Here is a 13,746-nt window from a genome sequence, read left to right as displayed (position 1 = left end):
CGGATCTCTGTGAGTTCGAGACCAGCCTGGTCTACAAGAGCTAGTTCCAGGACAGGCTCCAAAGCCACAGAGAAATCCTGTCTCGAAAAAAAAAAAAAAATCCCATTTCTCTGAATATCCAAGAAACCTGATTCGATCTGCAACTCTACCCTAGACCCCTAGACATAGCCCTCCAAATCTTTGAGGGCATGTTGGCCCTCATCTTTAATCCCAGAACCTGAAGGCAGATCTCTGCGAATTTAAGGCCAGCCTGAGCTATACAGTGAGATTCTGTCTCACTAATAAACAAAACCCCTAGACTGGTGAGATCAGAGACCCCTTCACCCTCTGCACCAGCCCCCTCTCTGGTACTGGGCCTGGAGATGGGACATGAACAACCTAAAGCCTCCTGAGACCCTACTCAGGGTTGGACCCATAGAAACCAAGGAGGGCCACATGTCCAAGTCAATGCAGAAGAATTACAAAACTCTTATCAAATGGAACTCTTCAAGAAGTCCCCAAGGAAGCTGGGCTCCTAGCACTGTCAGTACGGATCCAGAACCGCTGAAAGTTAAATGCTGGCCACTTTCCCTGGCTCCTGCATAGACATACATATACTCTAACATGGATTAGCCCATGGAACCTGCAGGCTTTTGACTTCAACTTAGTTTTCTTATCCGAAGTGACTGGGGAGCTCAGACTCCTCCCTGAAAGCTTTGCTGTATTCAGAGCAAAGCCATCATTTCCCTACAGCTGCCTGTCTGTTCAGTGATACAGATATCTTGTCAATTTTGTAGTTTGAGAAATTATAATTTGTACAACAGTTCTAAAGTAGTAAAGAGTCCCTGAATGTTCTGTTTCCGGGGTGTGTGGTGTGTGTGTGGGTGTGTGTGTGTGTATGGCAGATGACTATAATATCTAAGCTAGCCTCAAACCTGAGCTCAAGCCATCTTTCCTGCCTCAGCCTCCTGAATGCCAGGACCACAACATATGTCAGCCACCACACTAACCCTAAACACTTTTAAAGAGCTTCTTGCTACCCCACAGGACATGCCCCTAGCCCCACACTAGGAACGTACTCACATCTCTCATGGTGGTCTGGACTGCAGTCCGGTCTGTGCTACAGGCAGGCAGGTTGGCTGTCGCCCGGAGGATAGCATCTTTGTCTGGAGCCTTTTGCTCTTGTTTCTTCTGCAGAGAAAATGATTCAAGTCAGAAAGAAGAGCCCAGGAACATGAAGAGTATGACAATGAACCTGGACCAACAGCCAAAAGCGAGGAGAACAGTAACCTCTTATGATTTAACTGTGATCCCCTTGGGCGAGAAGATTCTGGAAAGTGCTATGCACAGTATTAGAAGCAGAAGCCAAAAGATGCTTAGGACATGATCGTACCTGCTATAAACCATATGTAGGTGAAGACAGAGAGGTTGGTGCTGCAGAGTGGCAGTCCTGTAGCACCTTAGTGGGCTGGGGCAGAGGTCTCCAGAGGAGCACACAGCTGCAGTGAAGCCCGGAGGTCTCCCAAGCCTCCATGAATGAAAGTAAAGATGAAGGTGGCAGAAGCTCAAAGATAAGAACAGGAGAGAAAACCAGACCAGCAGAGGGAACAGCACTCAGCAAGTTCAGAAGGTCCAGAAAGGCACACAAAGGGTGTATTGGGGCCATAGTTAATGTCAAGAGCCCACAGGATACAACAAGGCCATACCAACCTACTGAAGGGCACTGGGATACCAGTGCCAGAACCATACTTCTGCCTCACTGGCCTTAGCCAACAACAGTCTGGTGAAACCTGAAAGCCTAGAGTGGGAGGCTGCACTTAAGAGAGAGAGTGATGTGGGGTTCCCCTCTGTATGCTGTGAATACCATTGGTGAATAAAGAAACTGCCTTGGCCTGTTGATAATGCAGAACTTAGGTAGATGGGAAAAACTAAACTGAATGCTGGGAGAAAGGAGGCAGAGTCAGGGAGAAGCCATGTAGCCCCACCAGAGACAGCCACCAGTTGGAATCTTGCTGGTAAGCCACAGTCACATGGCAATACACAGATTACTAGAAATGGGTTAAATTAAGATGTAAGAATTAGTAAATAAGAAGCTAGAGCTAGTGGGCCAAGCAGTGATTTAAATAATATAGTTTCTGTGTGGTTATTTCGAGGCTGAACTGCCTGAAAACAAAAAACAGCGCTCCTAACAACAAGGGAGGGAGAAGGGGGAAGGGGGAACCTTTCTGTACCCTGCTACCGCTTTGCTTCTTGTTTACCCCAGCTACTCACATAATCAGCAAGCCAACCAGAACAGGGTAGACTGGAGTAAGAGGGGTACAAAAGGGTCTCTGCTCCATTGAGCTCAGCAGCTGGCACAAGTCATCTAGGCACAAAGCACCAACAAGCTTCCAGGGCTCTCAGAGGCCAGGAGTATAAAGAAGTAGTGAGGAAGAGGAAGAGGGGGAGCAGGTAAGGGAGGTGGGTACCTTGGTACCAGCAACCTGAAGTCACACCAACCCAGCATGAACACACCAGGGTGCCACCGGCAAGAGCCAAAACAGCCAGGGAAAGAAGATACAGAATGGTTACAAGATATGGCCAAGGAAATCCACAGGAGGCAAGCCCACCAGGTCAGCCAACAATAGCTTCAGAGAAAGAAAGCAAGAAAGAAATTATCAAGAACAATCAGAACAAACGGGTGTGGTGGCATACATCAGTAATACCAGCACTTGGGAGGCTGGAGTAGGAAGATCTCCAATAGTTCAAAGCCAGCCTAGTCTACATAGAAGTACAAGCTAACAAGAGCAACACAGAAAGGCCCTGTCTTAGAATATGCAAAAGATCCGGAAGTCAATTTGTAGAATTCAAACATCTGAATCCCCAGAATCTGGGGAAAGTCTATTTCAGAGTGCATAATGAAATTCCGCAATTCCTCAGGATATAGAGTTCCCAAGTTTCAGACAGACAGACAGACGGAGCAGGGAAAGGAGGCGATCACAGCACGCCAAGAGTAACACTCTGTTCAGGTCAGATGTGGACTGCCAAAATCACGTTCCACCTACCCCTGTTTGTTGAGAGACACAGAGAAGCTAGTAAAGCACACCTGAGGTATGTCTGAGAGGGTGTTCCCAAAGAGCTTTGAGAACTGAAGCCTAATCAATGATTTAATCAGTTGACAGATTCAAAGTGTCAGTAGGGAAATGGCAGAACTGTGGGGGCAAGGCCTGGTTAGATGAAATGGGTAAAGATGTATCTTTTTGTTTTGTTTTGTTTTTCCATACAGGGTTTCTCTGCACAGTCCTGGCTGTCTTGGAACTAGCTCTGTAGACCAGGCTGGCCTTGAACTCAGAAATCTGCCTGCCTCTGCCTCCTGAGTGCGGGAATTAAAGACGTGCACCACCATTGCCCAGTTGCAGATGTGTCTTTTACAGAGTATTAACTTGGACTGACCCCTTCCTTCACTCTTCTTTGCCTCCTGACTACCATGCAGTAAACAGCTTTTGTCTGCTATGCTCTTCCTCCAGGTTTCTGTACTGTGATAGCTAAAACAATAAAGCTGACCACAGACTGAAACTTCTGAAAAGTTAAGACAAAATAAATTCTTCCTCTAGCATGTTTCCTTAGGTATTATATCACAGTGACGTCAAGTCTGACACACCAAAGGAACAAGACAAGAAGATAACCAATTCTGCAGAAAAGAACTCAGATAGCCCTATGCTTCCTGATAACAGCCCCCAAAGACTGCAAGATACTAAGACATAAGCAGGAATGATCAGCCCTGGGCTTGGGTTTTGCCATTTGGCACAGTTGAATGCAGGAAAAAAAAAAGCATTGATTTTTTTTAGTACTGGCCATTAGGGCCCTTACAAAGGATATCACTCTTTCCAGCAAGGGGATTCAACCACTAAAAATCTCCACTTCTTTGATGAAGATGGAAGGTCATGCAAACTGCCTCTAGGAACTGAAAGTAACAAATGTTTATAAGAGCTGGTGTGGTCATGGTATCTCTTCATAGCAACAGAAACCCTAAGACAGAAGTTGGTACCAGGGACTGGGGTATTGCTGTCATAAGCATGACCATGTGTTTGTTTGGAAGAATTTGGACTTTGGTCCTTTGAGTTTGGAAAGCCATGTAATGCTTTAAGCACTGCTTAATGGGCCATACTGGTAGGAGCATGGAAGACAGAGGTACTAAGAGTTATGTGAACTATAGGGGGCTTACTCAAGAGGTTTCAGAGGAGAATTTTAGTATGTTGCCTAGAGATTGTTCTCATGATATTTTGGTGAAGAAAGTGGCTGCCTTCTGTCATTGTCCAAAGAGTCTGCCTAAGTAAAGTGAAGAATTTTGTATTAATTCGTTGGCAGAAGAAATCTCCGAACAGCCTAGTATAGATGCTTTCATGTGAATATTAGTGGGAAATCAAATGCAGATATATAATGAAAAGGAGCAAGCTAAGCAAGGAAAAATATCTGAGGAGAAAAAGACCGTGAGAAAGTGGAATGAAGCTAAATCCTCTGTTCATGGAGATTCAAGGATTAAGAAATGGAATAAAGGGAGTGGTGACCTCAAGGTAAGACCCCACCCAGTTAAGTTTCCAGCTGGTGAAAAGAAACTAAAGAAAAACTCAGATCCGGGTGTGGTGGGGCACACCTTTAATCCCAGCACTGTAAAGCCAGACGCTGGCAGTTCTCCAACTTTGAGGCCAGCCTGGTCTACAAAGAAAGTTTCAGGCAGTCAAGTTTAGGTAGTGAAGACAGAAAGCTGGTGAAGATCTAAGTGAACCAGGGGACCATGTCCCAGCCCCAGCAAACAGCAGAACTTGGCAGCTTCAGTCACATGGTTCTGGTTTTAGAGTTAAGAACAGAAGAAAGGAGTTATGGAATAAAGCCACGGAGGCCAGGCATGTATCAGGGGTGTCCCTGAATGGAGGTCTAAAAGACAGGCCATTTTTCTTGAAGCTGTGAAGTTGAAGCCCAGATTGCCTTGGAGAACCAAAGATGTTAGAGATGCCAGAGTTGTAAATTACCAGCCCAGGAGAGCTGCTAACAGGAAGTGGAACTGGCCCAGGAGAAATAATTTGTTGCAGTCAACAGAGCTGAACAGAGTTGGAGATCTAAAGCACATTTTTTTTTTTTTACATCAGACATGGAACTGCACTGTTTGAAGTTTGCCCAGGTGGTTTTTGACCTTGCTCTTGTCCAGTATTTCCTCACTATGCTCCCTTCCCTGCATTTTGGGAATTATATGTACCATTATATGTTGGAAATATATGATATTTTTTCCCAACTTATATTTTATGTGCATTGGTATGAAGGTGTCAGATCCCTTGGAAGTGGAATTACAGATAGTTGTGAGCTGCCATGTGGGTGCTGGGTATAGAACCTGGGTTCTCTGGAAAAGCAGTCTGTGCTGTTAACCATTGAGCCATCTCTCCAGCCTGTGGCCTGCTTTTTTTTTTTTTGTTTTTTGTTTTTCGAGACAGGGTTTCTCTGTGGCTTTGGAGCCTGTCCTGGAACTAGCTCTGTAGACCAGGCTGGTCTTGAACTCACAGAGATCCACCTGTCTCTGCCTCCCGAGTGCTGGGATTAAAGGCGTGAGCCACCATCGCCCAGCTTGTGACCTGCTTTTTTTATTTTGATTTTTACAGGGGGGATTACAGTTATGAGATTGCCATGTATCTCAGAATAGACTTTGGGCTTTGAAACAAGTTTGAGACTGTTAGAGACTATGGGGATTTTTGAAGTTGGACTGAACACATTTTTTTGCACTATTTTATGGCTTTAAGTCTTTGGGGATCAGGGAGTAGAATATGGTAGTTTGAAAGGAAATGGCCCCCAAAGGGAGTGGCATTATTAGAATGTGGCTTGTTGAAGTAGTTGTAGCCTTGTTGGAAGAAGTGAGTAATGGTGGGGGCGGGCTTTGAGGTCTCTTTTGCTCAAGCTTCCTTCAGTGTGACTGTCAGCGAATTCCTGTTGCCTGCAAGATGAGGCTGCATATCTGCACACCATTATGCTCCCAGTCATGATAACAATGGACTGAACCTCTAAAAATGTAAGCAAACCACCCCAATTAAATGAGTTGTAGTTGTCATGGTATCTCTTCACAGCAATAAACACCCAAACTAGGACAGTAAGTAGACAGAAAACAGTATTTACCCCATCTTCTGTTATCACTTGAGGGAAGGAGACTAGGAGGGGAGCTGTATCCTTATCACTAAGAAGCCACAATCTAACTCTGGTAAAGGCAGAAAGAGCTAGGAATGTAGAGTATCTAGGAAGCAGGAAGAGAATAAGAATAAGCCAAGAATAAGAGCTGAAAGAATTAGAGGTGGGCTGGATGGGTTTCAGTGGCAAGCGCAAGGCAGCTGAGATCTGTCCCCAACACTTTCAATTATGAGTCCAGTACGATTTTTATTAGATTTGTAGTACTCTTCGACTCTTAATAACTGCATTGTTTTTACTTAGAATTTTAAATAATGCCACGATGTTTCACTTTGTAGTTATATACTATGTCAAGGCAGCTCTAGCAAGCTACTAGCCACTTACTCTGAGTAAGTACTCTAAGCAAGCGGTAAGCCACACAGTTTGTGATCAGAACTATGTTCTTAATAGCTACAGGAGTTTCAAGTCTGTAATCTGAGCTCTGCCATTGGCTCAGGAAAGCAGGGGTGGCCCAGGATCTGTCTGGTGAAGGTGGATGGAGCTGTCCATTTGCTGCCTGTCAGTACCCACACCCACACCACCACGGCCAGGTGGCCAAAGATAAGGAGGGTGTGAATCCCAGGCGCTCTCACATATCCTTGGCCCCAGAAGAGTCTCCAAAATAGCTCATCTGCATCAGGCCATGGATCCAGCCCAAGATCCTTCCCTGAGACAACACTTCCCTGGCACTCAGAGCACATATAAAGAAAGTACAGACTCCTGAAACAGGACAAGGTGTTAAACAAAGGTGACTGCTCTTTAAAAGAACACATCCCGGGACTGGAGAGATGGCTCAGCAGGTAAGAATGCTTGCTGCTCCTCCACAGGACCTAAGTCTAGTTCCTACCACCCACTTCAGGAGCTGTAACTCCAGCTCCAGGGAATCAGATATATTCTCTGGCCTCTGCAGGCAGAGAAACACAGACTCACACAAATACACAAATAAAAAGTTTTAAAAATTAATCTTTAAAATATCATCTCTCCACCAAGCACAGGTGTGTGGTCTGGTGTTGAAACAAGCTATGCTCGGGATGCATCTTGCACTGCGTAAGAGAACTTTGCTGAAGGATGGGGCTCTGGAGCAGTCACTACGCAAACAACAAAGTGGGTACCTTCCTAAGGCCCCAGATAAAGGGAAGGCGCAAGCCATAGATCACCCTCTAACATAAACTCCAGGACACTGCACTCAACATAACTGCAATACACACAGGCCAATGCATGTTCATGCCCACTCTTTATGTGCAGATATATCTAGCTACAGCTTTCTATATTACTCTTCTGGGAGAAGGGAAAGACAGATCAACACTGGCACTTCACACTGGAGCACAGGAGGAAGCACCCATTAAGGATGGTGCCCTTGCTCTCCTCTGCTTCCAGAGCCATGGTAGCTCTCTGTCACTAGACACCAATCACAAACACACTCAAGCAGAACAGGCTCAGTCACGATGAAGGACCCCTTAGAGGGACTATACAGGCCCAAGGAATAAACCAAGCACTCTGAAGTCAGAAGCACAAGAGACACCGACCAGTAAAGAGCCCTTAGTTCCAAACTTTGAAACTTACCTTTTCCTCTGCTGAGACATCAGCCATCTTAGGAAGTGGAGAAGGAGCACGCTTTTTTATCAATAACAAGACATCTAGAAAAAAATATAACAGTTGTATCTATGAAGACAGTTACCATTTCATAGCCATAAATGACAAAAAGGTACCAGAAGGGGGTCGGGAGGGATAGCTCAGTGGTTTAAGGCCTTTCTATAGAAGAGTGAGGACTGGAGTTCAGATCCCCACTCACTCAGAACCACGTGAGTGACAGGTAAGCATGGCAGAGACGAGCTAGTCAGAATAGCTGTATAGACAAGTTCTGGGTTAGCAAGAGACCTTGCCTCAGTGCATAAAGTGATGTCAACCCGACCCCCACATGCATATTCATACATGGACACACACCTCTGCAGAGTAAAAAGGCTGGGAATGGTGGTGTACAATTTTAATACCAGCATTCATGAGGCAGAGGCAGGTGGATACTGTGAGTTTGGGGCCAGCCTGGGCTATATAATTAGTTCTAGGCAAACCAGGCTATAGTGAGATATCACACACACACACGACCCACAAGAATGGTGCTGGATGCTTGATGTCAGGGGTTTTCTCTGGTACCCCCAAGTCAAGCCAGCACTCCCTCCTCAGCTTTGAAGTGGCCACTGGGTCACCACAGATGACCTGTGGCTTCTGAGGTGGGCACAGCATATTCCTGAGAACCATACAGAGCACTGGGTGACATCTTACACAATGTCCTTATTTTCAAGGGCTTGGTCCTAAAACTCTGTGAATCTATAACTTGACCTAAAGCTTGAACAACCTGAACTGGAGCCAGTCCACAGTTCATCATGGGGGAGGGGAATCACCGTCCATGCCATTTTGAGCTTTAGTCACAGCCAATCATAAAGGATGACAGCCTGAAGTCCACATCTGAATGACATACAGAAAACAAATTTTCTCCCAGAGTCACGTATGAATGAAGAAGTGGGTGTGCAGAACAGAAGAATCTCACTCGGACCCTGAAACAGCCACTGTGATGAGTGCGTCCAATAGAAAAATAAAGCCCCAGAAGCTCCAGAATTTTTTCTTTAAAACAGGATTAAACGTAACACTCTCTTTTGGCTTCTCAGATGTCTGCCAGTTGTTCAGTTTAGACTTCTGCTATTTTTCACAAGTACATCAAAACGCACACTTCTTTTAATAAAAAATAAATAGAACCAGAGTCAATTTGGTCTCTTGCTTTTGTCTAGATTCAGAAAAGCACCCAGTGGGTAGCACTGGGACACAGGTTCCATGCTCTGTGGATACTACCTCTCAAGGCCTCCTTACCTTGGTCCTGGATGTTTTCTTCCAAGATAGTTTTGGTGTCACTCAGCACCCTCTCTGAGGCAGCATGTATTAACTTATGGTGGGTCACACTCTTAGGGTCTTCTAAGCTCCCATGAGCACCCTGGGGGGAGAATCAAGCCACATATCTATAAACAAAATTGAATTATGGATAGGAGTAACATAGGGCCTAACACCTCAAGCCACACCCAGAATTACTGAGGCTTCTTCTCTGTCTCTGGGTATGTCATCTGTCTGTGTCCATCCCTCCTTCCCTCCCTCTCTCCCTATCTCTGTGCATAGTGTATGTATGTAGTGTATATATTTTTCATGTGGGTGTGCATATATGTGTCCACAAGCATCTGACAGCCAGAGGCTAATGCTGGGGGTCTCCCTCAACTACTCTTCACTTTATTTTTTAAGACAGCATCTCTCATTGAACCCGGCTCATCAATTCAACTATGGTGACTGGCCAACAAGCTCCAGAGATCCTCTAGTCTCAATGCCTGGATTACAATGTGCTGCTGCCACTGGCTTTTACATGGGTGCTGGGGATCCCAACCCAAGTCCTCGAGCTTCTACGGCACACATTTTACTGACTGAGCCATGTCCCCAGCCAACAATTATAGTGTTTCCTTCCTAGTCCAGATGTTAAAGCATGAACGACAGTAAAGAATCTGCACACATGATAAAAAGATGAGTGAAATGTTAGCAAGCGTTGATCCTGCCAGGCCGTTAAGCCTATCACCAGCCCACATCAGACTCTTAGGATGGCTAAGAGTTTGGGAACACAAGATCCTACCATATTCCAGATGCAGCTTACAGCAGACCAGGGGGCTCACAGCTGTGTCTACGACCCCAGGGCACCAGAAACCTAGAAACAGTGTCAGGCAGAGGAGTATGCAGGAACTAGAAAGCAAACTATCAGAAGAAGGATATCAGAGGAAGACAGCATCTCCAAAAGGACCCTGACCAGAGAAGTTACCTCATGACAAGTGACTTCACATACTGAGTGGAGGCTTGTGTAGCCCCTTCCAACCTTCCACCACAAACTGTAGGCAGAGGCCTGGCAAACATAGCTCACGATCTCAGCCAGGCCCCAGCACTCACCCATCTCCAAGGATAGAGAGAGTCCTTCTTGCCTTTGAGACTGTCATGTAGACAGAGACCAAGAACACACTGCCAGTGCCACACGACAAAGACAGGGACTCACTGTGCCTGTGTGTTCAACACCAGATACACTCACAAGTATACCGGTACAAGTTTCCACAAGTTCACCACTGCCCAGCGTCATACAGCCTTCCCAGGCCCAGGTACCACACATCATGCCAAGTCAGCTGCAGCCCCTCCCCAAACTCAGAACAAGACCAAGGCTATAACTGTTTCTTGCTGCTATGGATCCCTTGGTGTTAGATTAAAAAAGGAAGAAGTCCAGGAAGCCCAATGAGATGGCTCATCAGTACTTTCTAAAACTGAAAGAGACTGAGACACAGGCTTGGAGGCAGCTTTGGCCCATCTGGGACATAGGGTTTGTCAGGCCTCTGGCACCATGATGTACACACTCAACAGCCTCTACATATGGCTGCTGACCAGAAGAAAAGAAAAAAACTGAAGCATGAGTTTCCCTCTAGATCCTGGAATTGCAGAAAACTAGAATCTTCCATCAGACTCAGATTGAAGACAGTTTTAAAGAGTAGACCATCACACACAAACAAAGCTGTTAAAATCAATGGGCATATAACATGGAATCTACCTTACAGCAACCCACATGCTCACCATTGTGAAAATGTGAACTTGAACCTAGGAATGGCTGTTTGCTATTAATGTCGAGCATTAACAAGGTGTACTTTTGGGTGACACTGAGGGCTTCTCCACAGAAAATTAGGTGAGGGGGAAGATCAATCCTGAATGTGATGGCACATCCCATGGGATGAAGACCAGACTGAATAAAAAGAAGACAGCCATCTGAGGGCAAGCACTGCCCTCTCTCTGCTTTCTGATCTAAAGATAAGTGGGCAAGCAGTCTTAAGCTCCCATCACCACAGAGCCATCTTCCCTGCCATAAAGACTGCATCCCTTCAATAAAACAAAATAAACTCATCCCTTAAGATGCTTTTTTGTAGTACCTGGTCACAGCAACTAAAAGAGTATAACACCCCTTCTGCTTCCATTAGTGGGCTACTTTGAAGTTCAAAAATCTGTAGCTAGGGGGGCTGGAGAGATGGCTCAGTGGTTAAGAGCATTGCCTGCTCTTCCAAAGGTCCTAAATTCAATTCCCAGCAACCACATGGTGGCTCACAACCATCTGGAATGAGGTCTGGTGCCCTCTTCTGGCCTGCAGACATACACACAGAAAGAATATTGTATACATAATAAATAAATAAATATTTAAAAAGAAAAAAATCTGTAGCTAGGCCGGGCGGTGGTGGCGCACGCCTTTAATCCCAGCACTTGGGAGGCAGAGGCAGGCAGATCTCTGTGAGTTCGAGGCCAGTCTGGTCTACAAGAGCTAGTTCCAGGACAGGACCCAAAAAGCTACGGAGAAACCCTGTCTTGAAAAATAAAAAATAAAATAATAAAAAAAAGATCTGTAGCTAATCCTAGTGGATTTGTCAAGTTCAGAATTTAGTCTGAAACACAATTAAAAAAAAAAAAAACAAACCTGTATTCTGAAGCATGTCAACAGCACACCAGTACCAAGACATAAGCATAGGTCATGACACTATGCACCACCACAAACTGCATGTTCACATACATATATCCCAGAGGTGTCTGCATTGGCTCCTCATGCTTGTGTCTGGTACAGTACATCTTCACAGGACCTGGGACAGTTGTTCTGCGCTTCATACGGGCACTTCCCTCCACACTACAGCTCCATCACACCATATCACCACTAACCCCCTTTAGAAAAGAGGGTTACTGTGTCCCTTTCCCAGACACAGGCAATGCGGGCTGGGGAATACCACGGTGAAGTCACTTTGGATAAAACAAAAACCGGAAAGGCAGAAAACAAATCCATTTCCTTAAGAACTACAATGACAAGACTCCGAGATACAGCAGCAGACTTCCAGCCGCACTGTGGAAGAACAGTTTGAAAGACTGAATCATACCCCTCTGGTAGAGCAGAAAGAAGAGAAATCACAGGAATAACAACGCCAGTACAAGTGTGTAGAGCAGAAAGCAAGTCAAGTCAAGGCAGAAACGTGATGTGCACGGATAGGTTTCCAGGGAGACAGGCAGGGACAACTGGAAAACCCTCTCGGAGATGACGGGGCCTGGGCGCGGGTCAGTTCTGATTCTCCTCTCTCTAGTCCTGTTATTTAATCACGCTGTATCCTCACACCTGGAGAATGCAGAGTGGAATAAGATCTCAATTTATAGATAAGAAGGATAAAGACCCACAAATTCAAAATGCTATAACTCCAGGACAGCTCTAAACTCCAGCTCACACTCATCTGTAAGAATACCTGCTCACAGACAAGGAAGGAACCAAGCTAGGCCCTCTGAATGTGGGTGACAGTTGTATGACTGGCACAGAATGCAGGGTCACTGGCAGTGGCACCAGGATTTGTACTGGCTTTTTGCAACCAATACCAACTGAAATATTAAATATCACAAATAATTAGCACCATATCAAAATCAGTTGCCTAATTTTCCCCACTGTTCCTGAAATTTGCTAGTAAGCATTTACAAATCATTTCCCAGTCCCTTCATAAAATATTGCCACACTGATTATGTAAATCCGCACCATTAGTAAGTTAAGCAAAATGCCACACTAGTGGAGGGGACATCCCGTGTTAATGTGGTTTGGGGTTGACAACACATTTTCACTGGCTCCCTCAATCCTTACACGGGCTTCAGAGTCACTCCGAGTTTAGCCCCAAGGAACCCAACCAGGTGGTAGAGGACACAGCACAGAACTAGACAAGTGTAAATGCCCAGGCAGTCTAGATGCCCAAGGAGTCTCCAACCTTTTCGCTTGTGCTGACCCTGTGGGTTTTCTAGATAGCAAGACCATGAGAACCTGTTAAGAAAAACAAGTTCTTCCGGTCTCTTTGGCCTCGGCGGCAGAAGCAAGATGACAAAGGAACGTCATCCTTCGGAAAGCATCGCAACAAGACGCACACGTTGTGCCGCCGCTGTGGCTCTAAGGCCTACCACCTTCAGAAGTCTACCTGTGGCAAATGCGGCTACCCTGCCAAGCACAAGAGAAAATATAACTGGAGTGCCAAGGCTGAGACAAAACACTGCCTGGACTGGGCGGATGAGGCACCTAAAAATTGTCTACCGAAGATTCAGACATGGATTCCATGAAGGGACAACCCCTAAACCCAAGAGGGCAGCAGTTGCAGCATCTTGTTCATTTTGAGGATTTCAATCTGTCATAAAATAAATGTTCTCATAAAATGAAAAAAAGAAGAAAAATAAGAAAGCAGTCTAAATACATCTCCCCTTGCTCATGTGAGCCTCCTTGACGTGAACCACAGAAGCCAAGACCCACGGTTACCCAGTATCTGTGCAGTAGCATGGGTTTGAACCAGATCTCCTGGTGTCTATCTGACATTACAGACTGACCCCACAAGGGAGATGTTAAACTACCCTTTCCAAGGAGCTGCCACAAAAACCTGAAGACTTGCCGGGCGGTGGCGTACACCTTTAATCCCAGCACTCGGGAGGCAGAGGCAGGCGGATCTCTGGGAGCTCGAGGCCAGCCTGGTCTACAAG

At 45.7% G+C, this 13,746-nt stretch overlaps 1 protein-coding gene and 1 pseudogene across 1 annotated transcript in view; one reads left to right on the top strand and one right to left on the bottom strand.

Moving 5' to 3' along the window:
• Ubac1 (UBA domain containing 1) overlaps positions 1–13,746 on the bottom strand; it is a 23,488-nt gene that overhangs the window by 8,318 nt on the left and 1,424 nt on the right. Inside the window, exons 2-4 of the mRNA XM_005346263.2 lie at positions 9,025–9,145; positions 7,726–7,799; positions 1,063–1,170 (exon numbers count right to left, since the gene is read on the bottom strand). Coding sequence (XP_005346320.1) covers positions 1,063–1,170; positions 7,726–7,799; positions 9,025–9,145 — 303 coding nt within the window. The remainder of the gene's footprint in view (positions 1–1,062; positions 1,171–7,725; positions 7,800–9,024; positions 9,146–13,746) is intronic.
• On the top strand, positions 10,845–13,390 carry LOC102001144 (annotated as a pseudogene).

The sequence above is a fragment of the Microtus ochrogaster genome, chromosome 4 (assembly GCF_000317375.1).
Source record: "Microtus ochrogaster isolate Prairie Vole_2 chromosome 4, MicOch1.0, whole genome shotgun sequence".
NCBI classification, from domain to species: Eukaryota; Metazoa; Chordata; class Mammalia; order Rodentia; family Cricetidae; genus Microtus; species Microtus ochrogaster.
Note: the sequence above shows the minus strand (reverse complement) of the source record. Positions and strands in the feature narration are given on the sequence as shown.